General features: G+C 35.6%; 1 protein-coding gene across 3 annotated transcripts in view; it reads right to left on the bottom strand.

Annotated features, from left to right (window-relative positions):
- Positions 1–1,022: 1,022 nt before the first annotated feature.
- Positions 1,023–18,314, bottom strand: part of Vps2 (vacuolar protein sorting 2) — a 33,793-nt gene continuing 16,501 nt past the window's right edge. For all 3 annotated transcript variants that reach the window (XM_067119019.1, XM_067119020.1, XM_067119018.1), the window contains 4 exons: positions 15,872–16,055; positions 14,816–14,991; positions 11,015–11,149; positions 1,023–3,675 (listed from right to left, as the gene is read on the bottom strand). In XM_067119019.1, the coding sequence (XP_066975120.1) occupies positions 3,495–3,675; positions 11,015–11,149; positions 14,816–14,991; positions 15,872–16,045 (666 nt within the window). In that variant the 5' untranslated portion in view covers positions 16,046–16,055 and the 3' untranslated portion in view covers positions 1,023–3,494. The remainder of the gene's footprint in view (positions 3,676–11,014; positions 11,150–14,815; positions 14,992–15,871; positions 16,056–18,314) is intronic.

The following is an 18,314-nucleotide window of genomic DNA, read 5'->3' as shown; positions in this document are numbered from 1 at the left end:
AATATAATAAAAAAAAAACTGAAATAATAAATGAAGCAAAATAAATACAAATGCAATTACTTTTCTCTGTGACATAACCTATATGTGCTATCTGCCGACCACTATTTCTGTAGTAGCATAACATATGGGCACTTATATATATGAAAATTTATATTACAACTTCATGCAGCTATACTCTATATTGAACTTTCACAAATCCAAAGCAAAGGGAAGAGGTTGAACAATACATCACAATTTAGTAAAGAAGAATATTTACAAACATGGAAAAAATAATGAAAAAGACAGTCTTCAAGTACCATTGATTACTAATAAAATCATTTCAGCAACCAAGCTAAAATTACTAACGTTGGTTTTTACATCATACTAGCAGATTAAAAATGACTGACTGACTCCTGCATTAATGCAAGGAAAGAAGGCAAAATTCAATATAATAATCTTATTAATAGAATAATATACTTACAGCACGACACCAGAACATAATCTGCAACTGGTGATCATTAATCCTCTTTAGGTGAAAAGTAAAAAAAAAAAAAAAATTTGAAAAGAATTGATTAGACAATATCATGAAACTGAGTAATGAAAATGGATCAATATCAGTGAAAACAAGGTAGATTACCCACAATGCTGAAACAGACTGGAGAGAATTCTCATGCTACATACACAAAATGGACACAAGCAAAACTATGAGGAAAACAATTGCTCCCTACAAGGTTTTTTGCTGTTTTGCTTATTCTGTTTTCAAGATATTAGAAGGTACATTTAGGAACTTGGCACTGCAAATAAAGCTAATATTACTTATTGGGTTTGTCCTGGAACATACGAGGTTTGTAAATACTGTACAATTAAATATGTATGTATGTATCTGAACTTCTTACATAGTTGATGAACTGTACACTCAACATCATTCCATCAACTGAAAACTATTTTTATATATAACTAAGATTCTACAAAAACTTACTTATAGCACATGAAAATTCACTGAGTCCATAAATTCTTAGTACGCACTAAAATGAAATACTGTCTTCTATACACAATTTTTTATTCATGAATATACCTTATATAATCTACAGCCTTTTAACAACAAACTCTCATGTAAAAATTACAACCTACTATTACATCCATATTACAGAAAACACGAAATAAAGTTCTTCAGGCACTGCAGCCAAATATTCAAATAACAAAGCTATCTACTTATTACAAAATTCAATTCAAACTGACATACCAACCGTCTATAAAATTATTTTATCAATGAGACATGGACATTTCCACTTACTAGCCATAAGCATATTTTTCATTGTCAGGTTACCTCAGCTTAATCAATAGCAAACTACTTTCTGTAACTACAGTACAATGGAAACAAAATATAGTGGATCCAATTCATTAAAACTGACTCAGTCAGCTTGGAATACATTTTCAGGTAGCTGGATTGAGTCAATATTGCTGGCATTGAAGTGAGTAACTGTAATTATTTTTGACTTCTTAACCACAATATGACAGTTATCATATTTTTATCAGACTTGAGTGACATTACCATACGTCTAAGAGCCACATACGGTTTTCCAAGGGTCCAGACAGTTACTTCAAGTGAGAAAGTTGCCATAGTACGACCTAAATTAAATATAACAGCAGCTATTGTGACCTTAACAAAGACTCATATTGTCCTCTTAAATATGATACCAAAAACAAAAAGATATAAACAGTGCTGTAGGTTAAGGGAACCATTTTCATTTGAATGACTTTAACCGTCTTATGCATTATCTATTTAGAAGGAAGCAAATATTTATAAAAATCCAGTGTATTTTTTATAAAAATTTTTAATCATTTGCATGTTTCATGGTTTTCATGAACTATACCTTAAGTTTAAGACACCGGTCACAGGCTTCTGAATATTTAGCATACAATGTAGTTATACTGAACATTTCTAAAAAAATAAAAAAAATCTTCCAAAAATAAATGAAAACCAAATAATAATATTCAATTTCATGTCAGTCATGTAGTTTAGTATCATGATTAATCATGAAAATGGTTTTAGCAACATTTCATCACTGGAGATTTAAGGTCCTTCATATAATTTCTTGCAGCGACACCCTCAAATATCTAAAGAAATTTATTGGTAATTCTTGTCATTCTTAATACAATACTTAATACACTACATGTAATGAGCAACACTGCTTACTCACAATGTATCAATAAATGAAGGTGAAGGATATTAGATGTTAATGATTACTTATTTTTCTCTCAAAATATCACCTTTAATTTTTTATTACTTCAACATTACAGTCAGATTAAGCTACAGGCCTGTGAGATTGAATAGTAAACAGTCATGACTATAATGACCACAACATATTTTCACTAAAGTTGATCTCCAGGGCCAGTTTCACAATGATAGTTTTAGCTAAGGATCCATTTCTTCCATCTGTATCTAGTAATAAACCTCTAACCGATACAATAAGCAAGTAAAGTAAGCATCATTCATAAATATAGCAACTTCGATCCATTCACAGAAAACTGATCACGCATACAGGGCTTTGCTTATGGACAGTATTTCATTTATCCAGCTAGTTGGTAAGGGAAATTTGCTGCTTATAGAATAAACTTTTCTAACTCTGCACAAGTTCCATAGCTGTCTATATCAATGATTAATAATCAATACAGCCTGCAAGAGTTATTGGCACTCTATCCCCATGACAATCCCTAAAAAAAAGGACTTCACTGATAAAACAGCTATGGGGTAGTAATAAAGTCCAAATTGTTGAGTTGAATGAAATTTGAATAGCCAGCAAACAGCAGCACCATCATTTTTCAAAGTATGCAAAGGCAAGTAAAATGTATAACTGTTTGTACAAAAGGATAATTCTATAAAAAACACACTGTGTACATATACTAACATACACAGTAAAGTATGCAAACACAGTATCTAGATGACTTGTAATAGCTTCAAAATAAGCATTGCTCTGAAATCTGGACTTATGCATATACATACATTTTTATATATTGAATGGAATTATGGCAAACTTTTGCCTATATCCTTATGAACAATCACACAATTACTGTTGAATACAAGAATAATTATATAAGCAATAGTACTCTGGATTGAAGTCATAACAATGGAAAATTAAAAATCTGTCATCAGGGATAAACCAGGCCATATGCAATATACAATTTTATTAATCAACTGTATCTCACTTACAGACACAAGATAAAAGTTCATCCCTGTTAAACTTCTACATTACCAACTAAATATGCCACTACAACGAGAGACAATAATTTATAAAAAATACAAAACTATTTAATGTATTTTGTGGAAGCTAGCAAAGCATAAGTACAAGAAAGCTTTAACATACAGATTTATTATTCAGGTGGAATAATCATCACACAGCTTATGAAAACAAACTTTAGTGAGACAGTGATGTACCTTCCTATTACAAGTATCATATGTAATTGCACAATAGGCATGCTTCTTTTCTAATGTGAATTATGTTTACGTGACCTATTCACTCTCTCCTGAGATTATTAAGTCTGGCCTGGATGTCATCATCAGCAGCATCAGCAACTGCTACTGGCGCCTTGCTGGCGGTGGTAGCACCAAGAGTACCTCCAGTTGAAGGTAAATCGCTTAACCCTTCTGTCATCTGTAGACCCAGTTCATCTAGGACTTGCGATACAATTGCATCACTGAAATAACAGGTTACAGTGAATGAGAGAGATGATGAATTAAGTCCAACAATTGTTTGACCTAGTTACTACTGTATCAACTGCCTTGTTCTAATTACTAAGGTTACCATTCTTCTCTGAAGCATACAAGTTCAGCTGGGTTCCACGAAGAGTGACTCTTAAGCCCTTTCTATCTCCCTTGTGATACTTACTTCAGCAACCATTAAGATATTTAATTTTTGCTCATGAATTCTTCTTCACAACACTTCAAATCTCACTATTATCATTCCAATCACCCATGTGAATTCTGTACAGTGATTTCATGGTAAATTCCACTTCTGCCATATTGTAATAACTGCAATAGACTGGCACTGACAAATCTGACTACCATTCAAGAAGTTTTCAAAGCAATGAGAAGGGCCAGAGAACAGGTATTATTAGCCAAACTGTCACCTTGTAATCTTATGTATTCTTTCATAAATTTTATTAAATAACTGTCTCCATTTTTATTGTTTTTTACACTGACAATGAAAATTCATTGGGTTTGTCTCCCTCACATACCAAAGGCTTCCGTTTTCAGAAATCTTTCTCTTTTACTCTAAAACAATTCTCAGTCTTGATTAATTTTGCATGAAGTTAACAGTGCAAACAATATGTCAGCTAGAATGGATGCAATTTTATAACCTTGGACACTATCAAGTACTCCCCTACATATTCATAAAATTAATTTTTCACTCAAGCTTTCGTAAATAAAAAAAAATCTCAACAACTAGCACGACAAAGCAAAACGACCAATATCTTACAGCTGTAAACTTCATTTCAATGAAATAATGTAAAAGTACTCTCTACAGATATCCAACTTTCCTTTGATCTCAGCAAATCAATAGTATATGCATTTTTATGAAATTAGTTTTACTTCTGGTCTAGATTCACTACCATACTAAATTTTCTTCCTCTTGCTCAAAACTCCTCTTCTTTACTGCTTATAACATAAATGGAAATGATTTCCTATTTATTCTGTCAGTGTAATGAATTTTATACGTGCCTGCTACATCAACCAATTCCTTACCACTAAACTAGAAAGCCTTTCCTGATTTATTTTAATTACTAGAGTCATATGTCTCATGTCCACACTCACCTGGCAATAGTGGTCAAAAGAAGGAGACAAATTAGAAGTATGAAATCCTTTAATCAATGTTAGTCTACCCCAAACCCTACCCTAACATTAAAATTTCATTTGCCTGCCCTACACTTGCAAATATTTGTAAAGAAATAAAAATAAACATAAAATATTCATCTGGAAAAGTCATTTACCTGGAATAAGTGAATGTCAGTGTGAAAGTTCATAGGCTAATCTAGCCTAGGCTATGATATAAGCCTTCATAGCCAGATCTATTCAGTATTTATGTGATTTTTATCAAATTAATATCCTGAAATCAGTTAACATACAAGTGACTAGGTAAGCAGTGTAGATATCTTAAGTAATGAAGTGATAGTTGTTCTAACCCCCAATCTTCATCTGCAATGCAAGCTCTGGGTTTTTATTTAAAATCATTAGCATGTATACTGCAGTAAACATGAAGAACAGAAAACAAATCAGTTACATTTATTTGCTTAACAATTTCTGGATGATTCTATTTTGAAGAGAGGCAGCAACAGCATATTCAGCTTAGTCCATAAGAATTGCAAATTGGAAGAGGAATTAGCAAATATATCTTTAACTATTTTATGACTAGAATTACGATGAAGTTGTTTTACAACATCTCAATAAAAAACATGTTTCATAAGCTAGTAGCAGCAGTTAACTACTGTAAGATATAACCATATATCAAAAGGAGAAGAGGGTTCATTTGCCAAGAATGGAAAATGACCTAAATTTAGTTTTATTTTGCATTAAACTTACATTTTTTATGCTGGCTGTAATGTTTGTTTAACTGATTCCAAGATATAAATCTGATAAACATTACTCCAGCTCTAATCAGATTTGTGAAATAGTTGCCCCAGTTCTCTCTCTTTCTCCAATTCGCAATTCTTATGGATTCTTATGGACCAAGCTGATAGGCTATGGTTGCCTTTCTTCAAAATATTTTGCAAAAACATACAGCAATTTACGGCAAATGAAATGCACTCACTTGTTTTTTCTTGTTTATTCTTACTGCTTTATAAATGGAAATAGCCCATTACTATAGTTTTGCATAAAAATATTCACATGCTAATACCTCATTAATTCTGTCTCATAACCGAGGCTTCTTGAAATGTTACTGTATGTATTTAGTATTTAGTTTAACCAGACCACAAAGTTAAAACTTTTAAATCTCATATAGCTAGCCTGCAGAGCTTGTTCCTAAAAATTACATTAGTATATACTTCATCTAAAGCACTACAATTGACAATATTTAATGATTGGACATATTGAAAATGTTAACAAACTATGCCTGTGAGGAACTGGTTTTTGAGACTTGACTTAACTACTCATTGCATAACAAGCAACCACATAAAATCTGTAAAACTGTTATTGCTGACCTAATCTCTCCAAATTCAGAAAATGGATTATGTTAATTTATTAAACAAATAGCCATGTCAAATGAGTGTGAAGAGAAAAAATTTGATAAACTTATTTCCTTTACATTTAATGAAAAGTATCACAAACATTCAGTGGGTTTAATCTGTTTTAATTTGTTTCCATCAGATTCTTTGACCCATTAATCTAATATTTATTAAAAATGATGGGTTTTGGAAAGAATAAAAAAAATCAGAGATACAGTAACAATAACTATACAGTGTAGTATTCAATCTGGTGATCTGGCATGGAACCCAACAGTGTATTAATGTTTCAAATATTATCATCCTCTTACAAGTACATGACAAGAATTAACATTGACACTGTGAGAGAGCATCAAGGTCTCAAGGCAAGACAGCTCTGCCCCTCGCAACTGCCTCGGTTTTTTCTTCATCCTTCTCACATAGATGTGGCAACAGTGTACAGGTCACCCATTTGCCCCATTACTCGCCACATCTGTGCATGCCAAATTATCTACCACAGATTCCCATGACTTTTCATCATGGAAAGTGGGTGGGTTTGAGGACTCACAGCAGCTCCCAAAAATAAGTTTTTCTTGCATCAAAACCTGTTTTTTTCTAGCATAGCCACTGTTCATCTTCAAAGGAGCTTACATAAGAAAATGACAGGAGAAAAAATGGCCTAGCTTCTGATAAATAAATCCCAATAACCCAAATGAAACTAAGGTCAGAGGTAAAATCAGATAAGTTATTACCCACTTTCTTTACTCCAGATACCCATTAGAGTGTGACAATAAAGAATTGGAAAAAAAACATAAACCTATATATGTACTCTACTTCCCTTGACGTTCTAAAGTGACTTACCTAATTAAGTCAGGTTTGGCTACAAAATTATTAAGCCTCCCCAGAAATATCTCAGCATGACCACCACTATGGCTTTCCACTATGGCAACTATGGGGCCAGGACTTGCCAAACCACCTACTGACACACAGTTTGGTCAAATTTGCTTGATCTCATGGCTTTTCAGGAATACTGCCTTTGATGACCACCCCATACATAAGGAGACTTCTTTGAAAGAAACATTTCTGAAGAAAGCCAATGATGTAAAGAAACATTTCTGAAGAAAGCCAATGATGTAATGACCTTCTCTGGATGCCATGCGGCTTAAGAAAGGAGTGAGGGTCTGCCTTTTTGATTAGACACACTACAATAATTCTCACCCCATGTAGAGGGAGTGGTTTGTTCTTGCTAGGGTGCAGGAAAAGCAAACCATCTGAGCCATTTGCTGTGACATCTAGGTAAACTTTGAGTGCTTGAACAGGGCATAATGTCTCGTCTCTAATACTGAGTTTCCTTATCAGAATAGGAGATTTCCTTTTTAAAGGGTCCTCATTCTTGGCCAGGAATGACAGGCCAAGAGACAACAGTAAATGACAGCTAGGTGTGTGAGTAACGAAACATTGTCCCAGTCTAAGAGAGCTCAGCTCGCTAATCCAAAATCCTGATGCCAAGACAGTCAAGACCGCATTAAGGAGCATATGAGTTGTAGTTGCAACAGGCCCAATGAACCAAGGGGATGACAGGAGTCTAAGAACCTTATTCAGGGACCAGATAATTGGAAGCCTTGCAGTGCAAAAGACCGGAGAATCAATTCCAAAACCTTAAAACAAGGGTCCCGACAATGCTGCCTTGTATGCTCTAATTGTTGTAATAAAGACACTTGTCCTTAAGAGATATATCAGAAAATATAGAACTGTTTTAACAGAGATTTTAACTGGGCTTTCAGTGTGGAGGTAACCTAAGGATACTTTTCATATGGACTGCTATTGTCAGATAGATGAAGTCCACAGTTTTACAGCAGGTACCTAGCAGTGTTAGGTGAATAATCTTCATGGCAGACTAGGTTTTATAAATCTACACAAGAGGGTTGCGGCTTAGAAAAGAGGATGTGTAGATGACTTTCCCTACTACTGTTTGGGACAGAACAGTGGGCATTCAGGGAATTAATTTTCTCGCCCATTGTTGAAGCAAAGGGAACCATTGACTGTTCTGCCACTTTAGGGCCACTAGGTAAGTGGTTCTGTTGAAGGTTAGCAGTTCGTTCATAACCTCTGAAATTTGAAACAAAGCAGGAGAGAGGTAGATCATCCTCCATTCATTCCAGTCTTGTAGGATTGAGTCTCTTGCTACTGACTGATTGTCCAGGTTCAGAGATACATACACTGGAAGTTGATGGTTCTCGCACGTGGCATATAGGTCCACTTCCTGATGTGGAAGCATGTTGGCAATTATTTGAAAAGAGGGTTTGTTCAACATCGACTCTACTGAAAATGTCGTACAACTCGGAAGGGAGTCTGCTATTACACTGAGAAACCCTGTGAGATGAACAGCTGACAAGCACCATTTCCTTGCCTGAGCCATCCATAGATTGGACATCATAACTGTATTGAGAGGGGCTAAGTGAGAGGCCCAACCTTCTGATACAAGTCACTGCTGTCATATTGTCTAGAACCAACAAAATGTAAGTCCTCTTTGGAGGACCCATCAACTCCTGGAAATTCAGAACAAATAACCATCTTCCCGCTACCTGGTAACCCTACAAATGGCCTCCCAACCTGCCAAGGAGGGATCCATGTGTACTATTAATGGCATGGACAGTGGAATCAGTTCAACCTGTTTTGTCAGAGATCCCTTACAGGTCCATGGACAGAATATCTTCCCAACTATTGAACTTTGCAGATGAAGGCAATCACGAAGCACTTTTCTGACATACAAGAGTAACACTATGTTTACATCTTTCAGTTGCAGCCTGAGGATTGGGTCTACCACCGACACAAACAGTAACAGGCACAGGACTCCTTCCATCTGTCATCAGGAAAAACTTGACTGTTAGGAACCTTTAAGGTCCTTCCTTATCCTTGTCTGAGTACTGCTGGGAAGAGACTGCCAAACACAAATAGTATCCTGGCAAAGTTCAAGCCATATAAAAAGCCTGCTGGATGTACAGCAGGACTTGTTCAAGTTTACCAGGAAACCTTTTGACTGAAGATTGTTGATTACCACCCTTAGGTTTTGTAAGAACTCTTCTTTGATAGCCCCCCTCAAGATTAGCCAACTGTCAAGGTAAGCCACCAGCTGAGTTCTTTTCTGAGTTCTTGGAAAACTGTTACTGCTAATTTCATAAAGATTCTTAAGGAAATATTCAACTCAAAGGACATGACCTTCAATCTGTACATTTCCTTCCCTACCTGAAACTCTAGGAAGGGAGCAGTAGGGAATGGTGATAGGGACTTACCAGTGTGCATCTTGCAGATCGACAGAGATAGTCCAAGTCCCGTGCAGAATAAGCAAATGTACTTGGGCTGTTGTAGTCATCCAAAACTTATGGGAAAAACAATGTGTACATCTCTCTATGGCTCCCTTTGGAGAGTTTTTTTAATGGAACAGAAAGAATAAAATATACAATTTAGGCCAAAAGCCAAGTGCTGGGACCTGTGAGGTCATTCAGCACTGAAAGGGAAATTGATAGTAAAATTGTTTGAAAGGTGTAACAGGAGGATAACCTCACAGTTGCACTATAAATCAACTGTTAGGAGAGGGTGGAAAGTAAGATGGAAGAGAATATGAAAGGAAGTACAGTAAAAGGAATAAAAGAGGTTGCAGCCAGGGGCAGAAGGAATGCTGCAAAGAACCTTAAGTAACGCAGATGAAGGTAATCATGAAGCCCCTTTCTGACATACAAGAGTCAAACTATGTTTACATCTTTTAGTTGCAGCCTGAGGATTGGATATACCACAGACGCAAACTGTAATAGGCACAGGATTCTTTCCATCTGTCGTCAGGAAAAACTGGACTGTGTAAGGAACCTTTAAGGTCCTTCCTTATTCTTGTTTGAGTACTGTTGGGAAGAGACTGCCAAACACAAATAGTATCCTGACAAAGTTCAAGCCATAAAAAAAGCCTGCTGGATGTACAGCAGGACTTGTTCAAGTTTATCAGGAAATCTTTTGACTAAAGACTGTTGACTAACACCCTTAGGTTTCGTAAGAACTCTTCTTTGATAGCCCCCCAAGATTAGCCAACTGTCAAGGTAGGCCACCAGTTGGGTTCTTTTCTGAGTTCTTGGAAAACTGTTACTGCTAATTTCATAAAGATTCTTAAGGAAATATTCAACTCAAAGGACACGACCTTCAATCTGTACTTTCTTTCCCTATCTGAAACTCTAGGAAGGGGCAGTACAGAATGGCGATAGGGACTTACCAGTGTGCATCTTGCAGATCAACAGAGACCATCCAAGTCCCATGCAGAATGAGCAAATGTACTTGCGCTATTGTAGTCATCCAAAACTTATGGGAAAAACAATGCATTTGTTCAAACTAGATAGGTCAAGGATCACTCTCTGTTTGGAGGAAGTTTTCTTGGGGGCACTGGAATGGCATGCCTGATGACAATTAAACACATCTCTCAATGGCTCCCTTTGGAGAGTTTTTTAATGGAATAAAAAGAATAAAATATACAATTTAGGCTATCATTCAGCACTGAAAGGGGAAATTGACAGTAAAATTGTTTGAAAGCTGTAACAGGAGGATAACCTCACAGTTGCACTATAAATCAATTATTAGGAGAGGGTGGAGAGTAAGATGGAAGAGAATATGTAAGGAGGTACAGTAAAAGGAATGAAAGAGGTGGCAGCTAGAGGCAGAACGAATGCTGCACAGAAACTTAAGTAATGCTTACAGTGCACCACGAGGTGCACTGACAGCACTTAAGCCTAACAATATCAAACTTAAGAAAAAAACTTGTGCCCTCCTACAAATCGACAAAATAAATATGGCTTACCTTTCTTCTTCATCATCCTCATCACCCATAGCATCATCAATAACATCATTCATCATTTCTTCCTTCATGTCCATGATCTCAGTCTGTTTTTCAAACTCTTGCATTATCTGCTGTATTTGAGGAAGTTTCAGCTGCCTGAAGTAAAAATAAATTCTCAGTCTTGTATGTAAACAAAGTAATTTTGACTCAAAACCTTATGTCTTAAATGTTAATACTATTTTCTTTCTATGAGAACAGTGTTTACCTTAAAATTTACATGAAATCAAAATGAATTGGTTACATTACAAAATATTCATCATCATCACCATTATGTTTAATGTTTCGTGTCCCATTATCTATTTGCTAGGTTGGATGAGAAATGAAATTTCTTCACTCACTTCTGTCTTGCACACTCTTTGCCCAAATGTCTATCTGGTTTAGGTCTTCATCAATCCCTTAACCCATATTACTACTGTACTTCTGTATATCTTACTTTCTGACCAACTGTTCCTCATTCTTTTTCATCACATGTCCAAACGACCTCGGTCTATTTTCCAGCTGAGGACACTACATCTCTCCTCACTTCCTCATTCATGATATGATCCTTCCACCATACTCTGACCAAGAACTTAGACATACCATAGTAATACCTATTCAAAGTTTTCCACATCTTCTTGGTCTGTCCTTAATGTCTGTGCTGTGTACAATAGTACAGGCTTAAGTACCGTGTTTTGACGTATAAGACGCACTTTTTAACAAAAAAATGGCCTAAAAATCCCCTGCATCCTATGTACATAATGTAGGCTCAAAATTTAAAATTTTGGCCGAAATTATACATGAAACGTCACGTAGATGTTGTAGCCTAGCCTAACAATCGGTGTTATCCTAATAACCTATTAAAAAACAACAAAGTTTATTATAATTATTTATCATTATCACACTTACCATCACCACAATTACTACTGCTAGTATTATAATCAATATCTATGTTGTTATTATCGATATTTTCATTAAAATGTGTTAATATCATTATCGTCGTCTACAGCGGATTGGCGCATTCCACATTTACAGACTTACAGTGCGTGTGTGCTGCCACCTATTGGTGATTATCTCGAGAGCTTTACAGATAACAAGGCTTTCGTTCAGTTGGTAGTTGGCAATTCCTGCTAACATTATCTTTACGCATAACAACATGGCTTGATCAATTGGTGATTGACAATTCCTGCTACCATTCTCTTTAGGCATAATAACAAGGCTTCGTTGAGTTGATACTTTGTAACTCGTGCTAGCATTCTCTTTTAAGAATAATAACATGGCTTTGTTCAGTTGCTCAAGAGACTCGAGCCGTTACATAGGAAACATTTTTATTTATTGGATTTTACCCCTTGATTGCATACTTTTATATATAATGGATATATATAACATATATTACCGCAGGTAACATCTTTATTAATGTTTTTGTTGATTCTGCGGTAAGAAACAATGTTTACAAATGAATGTGTTGCAATCTATTGGTAAACCTATGAGGTAGCTTTCAGCAGCAGATGAAACATTCGATCGTAGTAAATGGCTGATTGTATAATACATATGTTGATAAATATAAATATGTTAAATAACTTCTTTATTACTGTTTTTGTTGATTCTGTTGGTAAGAAACAATATGCATATGATAACCTAATACTACAGTTTTTACTTACCAGGGAACTTTATTTTTTTTCCCTCAATGTCCTGCTGAAATTGGGGTGCGTCCTATGCAGACATGCGTCTTATAAGCCATCAAATACGGTACATGCTGCAATATTTTTTACTCTGTTTACAAACGGGATAATAGTCCAGCAATCTCATTCCATTTCAAGCTGTTGCTACTCTTCAATTTTACTGCATTCTCCATACTGCTCCAGAGTTGACTGCTCCCACCCCTTAGGTGACTACCTATTTTAAGGCCTGCCCTTCCATCACATGGTGTTCCACCTAATTTCTTACCCACTTTACTCATACATTTTGGGAAACAAAAATCTGTAATACAGAGTATATTTTATGATTCTGAATTCACCCCTGCATCTTTCCTAGAGCATCCACAAGGTCACTTTCCTGGCTGTACTTTTGTTTCTAAGCACTCTCTTCCTGTTATCAAAACGTTTGCTTTATTTATGTATTCTAAAGCTCTTCTCTGCATTTCACTCCATCTTTCAAACATGTCTGCATTCTCTTCCTCTAACTCTGCTATTTACAATATATTAGCTGCATATACCAGCTCCAAACGGCCTCTTTTCTGTACTGCCTTGTAGCTTCTTATAACACTATGCTAAGCATCAAAAGTTACAGGGTAATGCTTGAAGGCTCTATCTCAAGTTCTGAGACACCTACCATTGTCTTCACTGTAAATCTTGTGTTACTGTACAGTAACACCATTAGCTCCAAGAGACTTCAGCATTCCCTTTAATGTATATCTAATTGCCTATTTTAATATACTGTTAAATAACTTCTCAAGCTCTACATTATGTGATATAATCTCTTAAGCCTCACAAGGCACTTTTCCTGTCGTTGCCTTATTACAAAGACTACCTCTCTTGTTGACCTCACTGGTATGCCCACCCAAAGTGACATTTATCGATCGTAAACTTTTTCTCTGCAGTTTCTCACTTCTAATTTTTCAAAGGGCCCTTCTACCCTCTCCAGATATTACATCCTCTATTTGAAAATATTTGTTTTTACATTTTTCACATGGCATAATATGAGTGCTATTTCTTTGTGGGCAGAAAAAGAGCACAGATGATTATCTAGGCAAGGTGGGACATCAGGCAAAAAGGATATCACACAGAAAAGTGGATAAAACTCATTTCATATCTAACACCACAAGGGACAACACAACAGAAAAATTTAATGATAATAATAAATTACATCCATAATTCCCTCTCTCCCTATTAACATCTTAAACTTTAATTAAAAATATTTGTTTCTTTTTAAAATTTTGTTCACTGCCTTGTGCTAATTCTTATTTTCCTTTGGATGATTTCTCTTCCTAAATCAACTTTGTGTCACACTTCTACTTTATGTTTATTTTCTTGTCATTTGCAACTTTGCATTTCTTTACATTTCAACTGAAAGACCAAATATCCTTCTATTAGAGAAACTGAAGTATGATGGAGTTTTCAAGGAATATAAGGATTAACTGCTCAGGTAATTGACAGGCTAAATACATCTGATACAATTGACACTGCAGGTGAGTGAAGATATTGTGCAACGCTTCATTTAATTATCACTAACGTTAATGCTTTGTATGCATTATTGGTTGGAAAAGTTATACAATACATTCTTTTTTTTTAATCATACATGATCTTCATTTAAGCTCTACCTCCTTTCAAGAGTTGCCAGATATCAATTGATTAAAAACACTAAATGACTGATGTTAAACAGAACTGTTGAATACGTCTTGTGGGGAACAATACATATTATGCACTAACTTAACAAGACCACTAAAGGACCCTCACAGTGGTTACAATTCAAGCATGGTAAGTAACAAGTTTGACAACTAAGTAACAACAGACTAAAGGGGATGGATTAAAAATTAAGGTGTGAAATAATGCAGCTATATGCCAAGGGGATGCTTTGAAGATCATTTACTTTTACCTATACTGTCCTGCTTAAAGCACACTGTAAGCATTAATCCCAAATGGAATATGAAAGTACATTGAAACTTAGGGCATAACATATTTAACAGAAGACACCTAAAACTGCCCTTTCCAAAGAATATAATACTCAATGCATTATTCATCTGGAAATTTAATTCTTAAAATAAATAGTCATGTAAAGAGGACTTACTTGTTCATATTCATCATGGCTTTGGTAACCCCTTTCATGGCTTGAGCCATGGCATTCTGACTCTTCAATGTTGTAATTTTCAAAGATACTGCTTGAATCTGGGTGCGCATCATCATGAACTTCTTGGCATAACGCCTAGTTCGAACCAAGTCTTTTGCCATCACTTTAACTGCATCCTGCAAGCAAAGTAACAAATTCCTTTAAAGACAGTATATGTGCCATCTGGAATGTCTTTAACAAACAGATGTAAAACACAATATTCAACCCACTTAAAAAATCTAAGAACTCTTTACTACTGAATTTTGTTTGAACGAAATACCTAACGCAATTTTTTTTTATCAAAGAGTGCCATAAGTGCAAGCTGGTTCAGTCATTAAAGCTTGAATACTAGGTAATTACAGGCGTGCATGTTTGTGTTATGGTAACTGAGGACTTTTACTGTACTGCTGGAACTGTTCAGTAACAGTCCAAAAAAAAAAAAAAAAAAAAAAAAAAAAAAAAAACATACACAAAGCAACAATGACAGCAGAAGTAGGAGCTGGAGTAGTAGGAGTGGTACTAGTAAGCATGGACAAGAACCCAGCCTGGCTCTCATTAGTGCATCATCCAAATGAAGAAGCACTCACTAATCGTTAGCAACAAAATGCTATAGTGACTTGGAGATTTCACTCATTGAGCAGCTGAAATCAATTCCAGGATATTTCTCCTGTTATGATTACTATCAGTGAGATTGGGAGAGTACCCCAGCACTTTTAACATACTCATGCAGCCTTTCTTTCATGCTTTAAACCACTATCACGACTACAATTCAACGGCTCTCCATTTAATTTACTATGAAAAAATTATTAACTTTTCCTAGCCATATAGAAAGATATTCATAAATTACAGTTACTTTCTTCTCTTAAAACTGATGGAAATATCTTAAAATTATCTTTGTTTTTATCTTTTTTCTTGGAAGAAGAGATGAACACATTTAATTAAAATGAAATACAGCCGGGTAATTTTTCAATTAAAAAACATTAAGGGCTCATATACTGTTGAATATACAAAATTTACCATTTGTCCCATTTTTGCCATTTTCTTGATATCAGCAATAATCTTCTTTTCCTGTTGTTCCATTTTTGATCTTTCTCTGTCAAGATCTCGCATCGCTTTGTTTAACGCCCGCTGATTCTTCCTCAGCATCTCCTCCGGCGTCATGCGCCGACCAAATAACCATTCAAGAGGCATGTTCGATGAGCTGAAAATACAATATCAATAAGGCATTCTTCATATGAAACATCATATAAAAGTGGTACAAAACGTTGAATACTCAATGATATACAACTTACGCTTCAATCAAATCTCATATCAGTGTCACATATTGAACAAGTTAGGAGAGCCCTAAAAAAAATTATAAGACTCTGGAACCATCAGGAAACATGCACTTTTAATGTAGCTGCAGATCCATCCACTGAGAAGTCAACTTGATCACATATAAAGGAGACTGGACTAATAAAATATGAAAAAGAATATATCAGTACTATACAAAAGAAAAAGACAATATACTACGAAGATGAAATCAGATGAGTAAAACTGCTGAAGCACAATGAAGGTATAAGAGAAGGTCCTGGAAGGAAGGCTGAGAATGATTCTTAAAAGTTAAAAACTCTCAATTTGGTTTTAGCCTTATAAAATCAGCCTCAGTGGCAATCTTTCTGATGATGTAATGGCTTGACAAGTATTTTGCAAATACAAAGTTATAACTTGTAGATCTTAGGAAGGCCAGCAATTAGATGGGCATTACAAAGACAAAGGTACCAGAAAAACTTGTTCAGTGAGTAGTGTTAAGTAATTATATCGTATCACAAGATCTAGAGTGAAGACAAGGGCAAATATGTCTGTAGAATTTGAGAAAGGTTGAGGTCCATCACAGTTCAGTACTCATCTTTTTACAGGTTATCATAGTGATAGAGAAAGCTACAGAATACAGGAAGGGGTGTCCCTCGGAACTCAAGTAGGCAAATAACCTTAGGTTGATGACTGAATCAGAGAAGGTGATCTCAGAAGTGTTCAAAACATGGAAGAAAGGACAGAAGAGAAGACTGAAAAATCAAAGTAATCAAAATGAAATTTTTTATGAAAGTTTTTTTGTATAAGCCCATTACTTTACCGTAGGGTAATGACTTTCACATGGTCAGGTAAGCCATCCAGACTCGAATACATACTCCTCTCTCATAAAAAAACCAATCTGTGTGTCACAATGTTCTTCATGAAAGATGTGGGGTTAGGAAAGAGGTCAGTTTAAAAAAAGTATGAGTGTTGCATAAAAAATCATTATTCTTTAAATTTTAACACATATCCATTACTTTGCAGCAGACTGGGTACATTTAGGAGAGTATAGCCTCTAAGTGTTCTGCAAGACAGTACCATGCCAGGAGGATTGGAGGCCCATTTCTGACAATAAGAAAGGGTGATTCAATAAGTTTAGAACTAACAAGGGGTCATGAGTTGCACAGCTTCCTTGCTAGTAATATTGTGGTTTGTATTTCTCCCCTCCAACTAGAATGAGCATATTTCTTTCAAATGTAGGTAAAATTGCTATCACCCAGACCTCCTGGTCTTAAGGTTGGAAGCTTCCAACTCTGATGTGCATGTATGAGCTCTTAATACAACCTATCTTAAGCAGGATACAGTGTCCTTTGATACCTTTGATTTCACTACACCTTTGGATAAGAATATCCTCAACACCCCCATTCTAAAATAATTGATCCTTTCAAGCTAAGTCCTTAAAGCTTGCACTGGGCAGAGAAGCAGGTCCTCCTCATTCTCTACTTGCACAGAAAGATGAACTGACAAACTGGGGTGAAGGCTGAAGAGGAGGATGGCTGTGTCTTGGCTACAAAATAAGGTCATTCAAACCTATGCTACAACATTTTTTATGTGAGAAAGCACTTAAGAAAACATGTAATTTAACTGGTGCTAATAAAATACTGTTCTCAATATGAATTCCCTAAGAATAGCTTCCTTCATTGGCTGATATCTTGAGTCTATAAGTTTCAGGACCACGGAAGGTCCCACGAAGGTGAGTGAAGAGTCCTAACTAATAATTCCCCCTCAAAACCCTGCCACATTCTCTTAACTAATAATATCCTTTCAAAAGTTTTGGGACATTCTCTAAGTCAATAAGTTTAAGGTAATTCACCTTATCCCAAACAACTTACATTAAGCTGACCATCCTTTGACCATTGACAGCCCTTCCTAGCCTGATGCATATAAAAAAAGTCCTCTACCTGCAGAATAGTGGTATAGGGCAGAAGAACAGGCTGTTCTATTACACAGATCACAGAAGACATTCTGCTTCAAATGGTGAGAACTAAAGTGGATTTCTTTGCAGGAGTGTTAAAGACCCTAGCAGCTTCTATCAAAAATATCTTCTACATGAGACCCACACTTAATAACCTCCAGGCACACAAGTTGAGGACTGATAGGTTTTTGTGCTACCTTTGAAAATGAGGTT

This window comes from Macrobrachium rosenbergii, chromosome 16 (genome assembly GCF_040412425.1).
Source record: "Macrobrachium rosenbergii isolate ZJJX-2024 chromosome 16, ASM4041242v1, whole genome shotgun sequence".
Taxonomy (NCBI): Eukaryota; Metazoa; Arthropoda; class Malacostraca; order Decapoda; family Palaemonidae; genus Macrobrachium; species Macrobrachium rosenbergii.
This window is presented reverse-complemented; position numbering and strand designations above follow the sequence as displayed.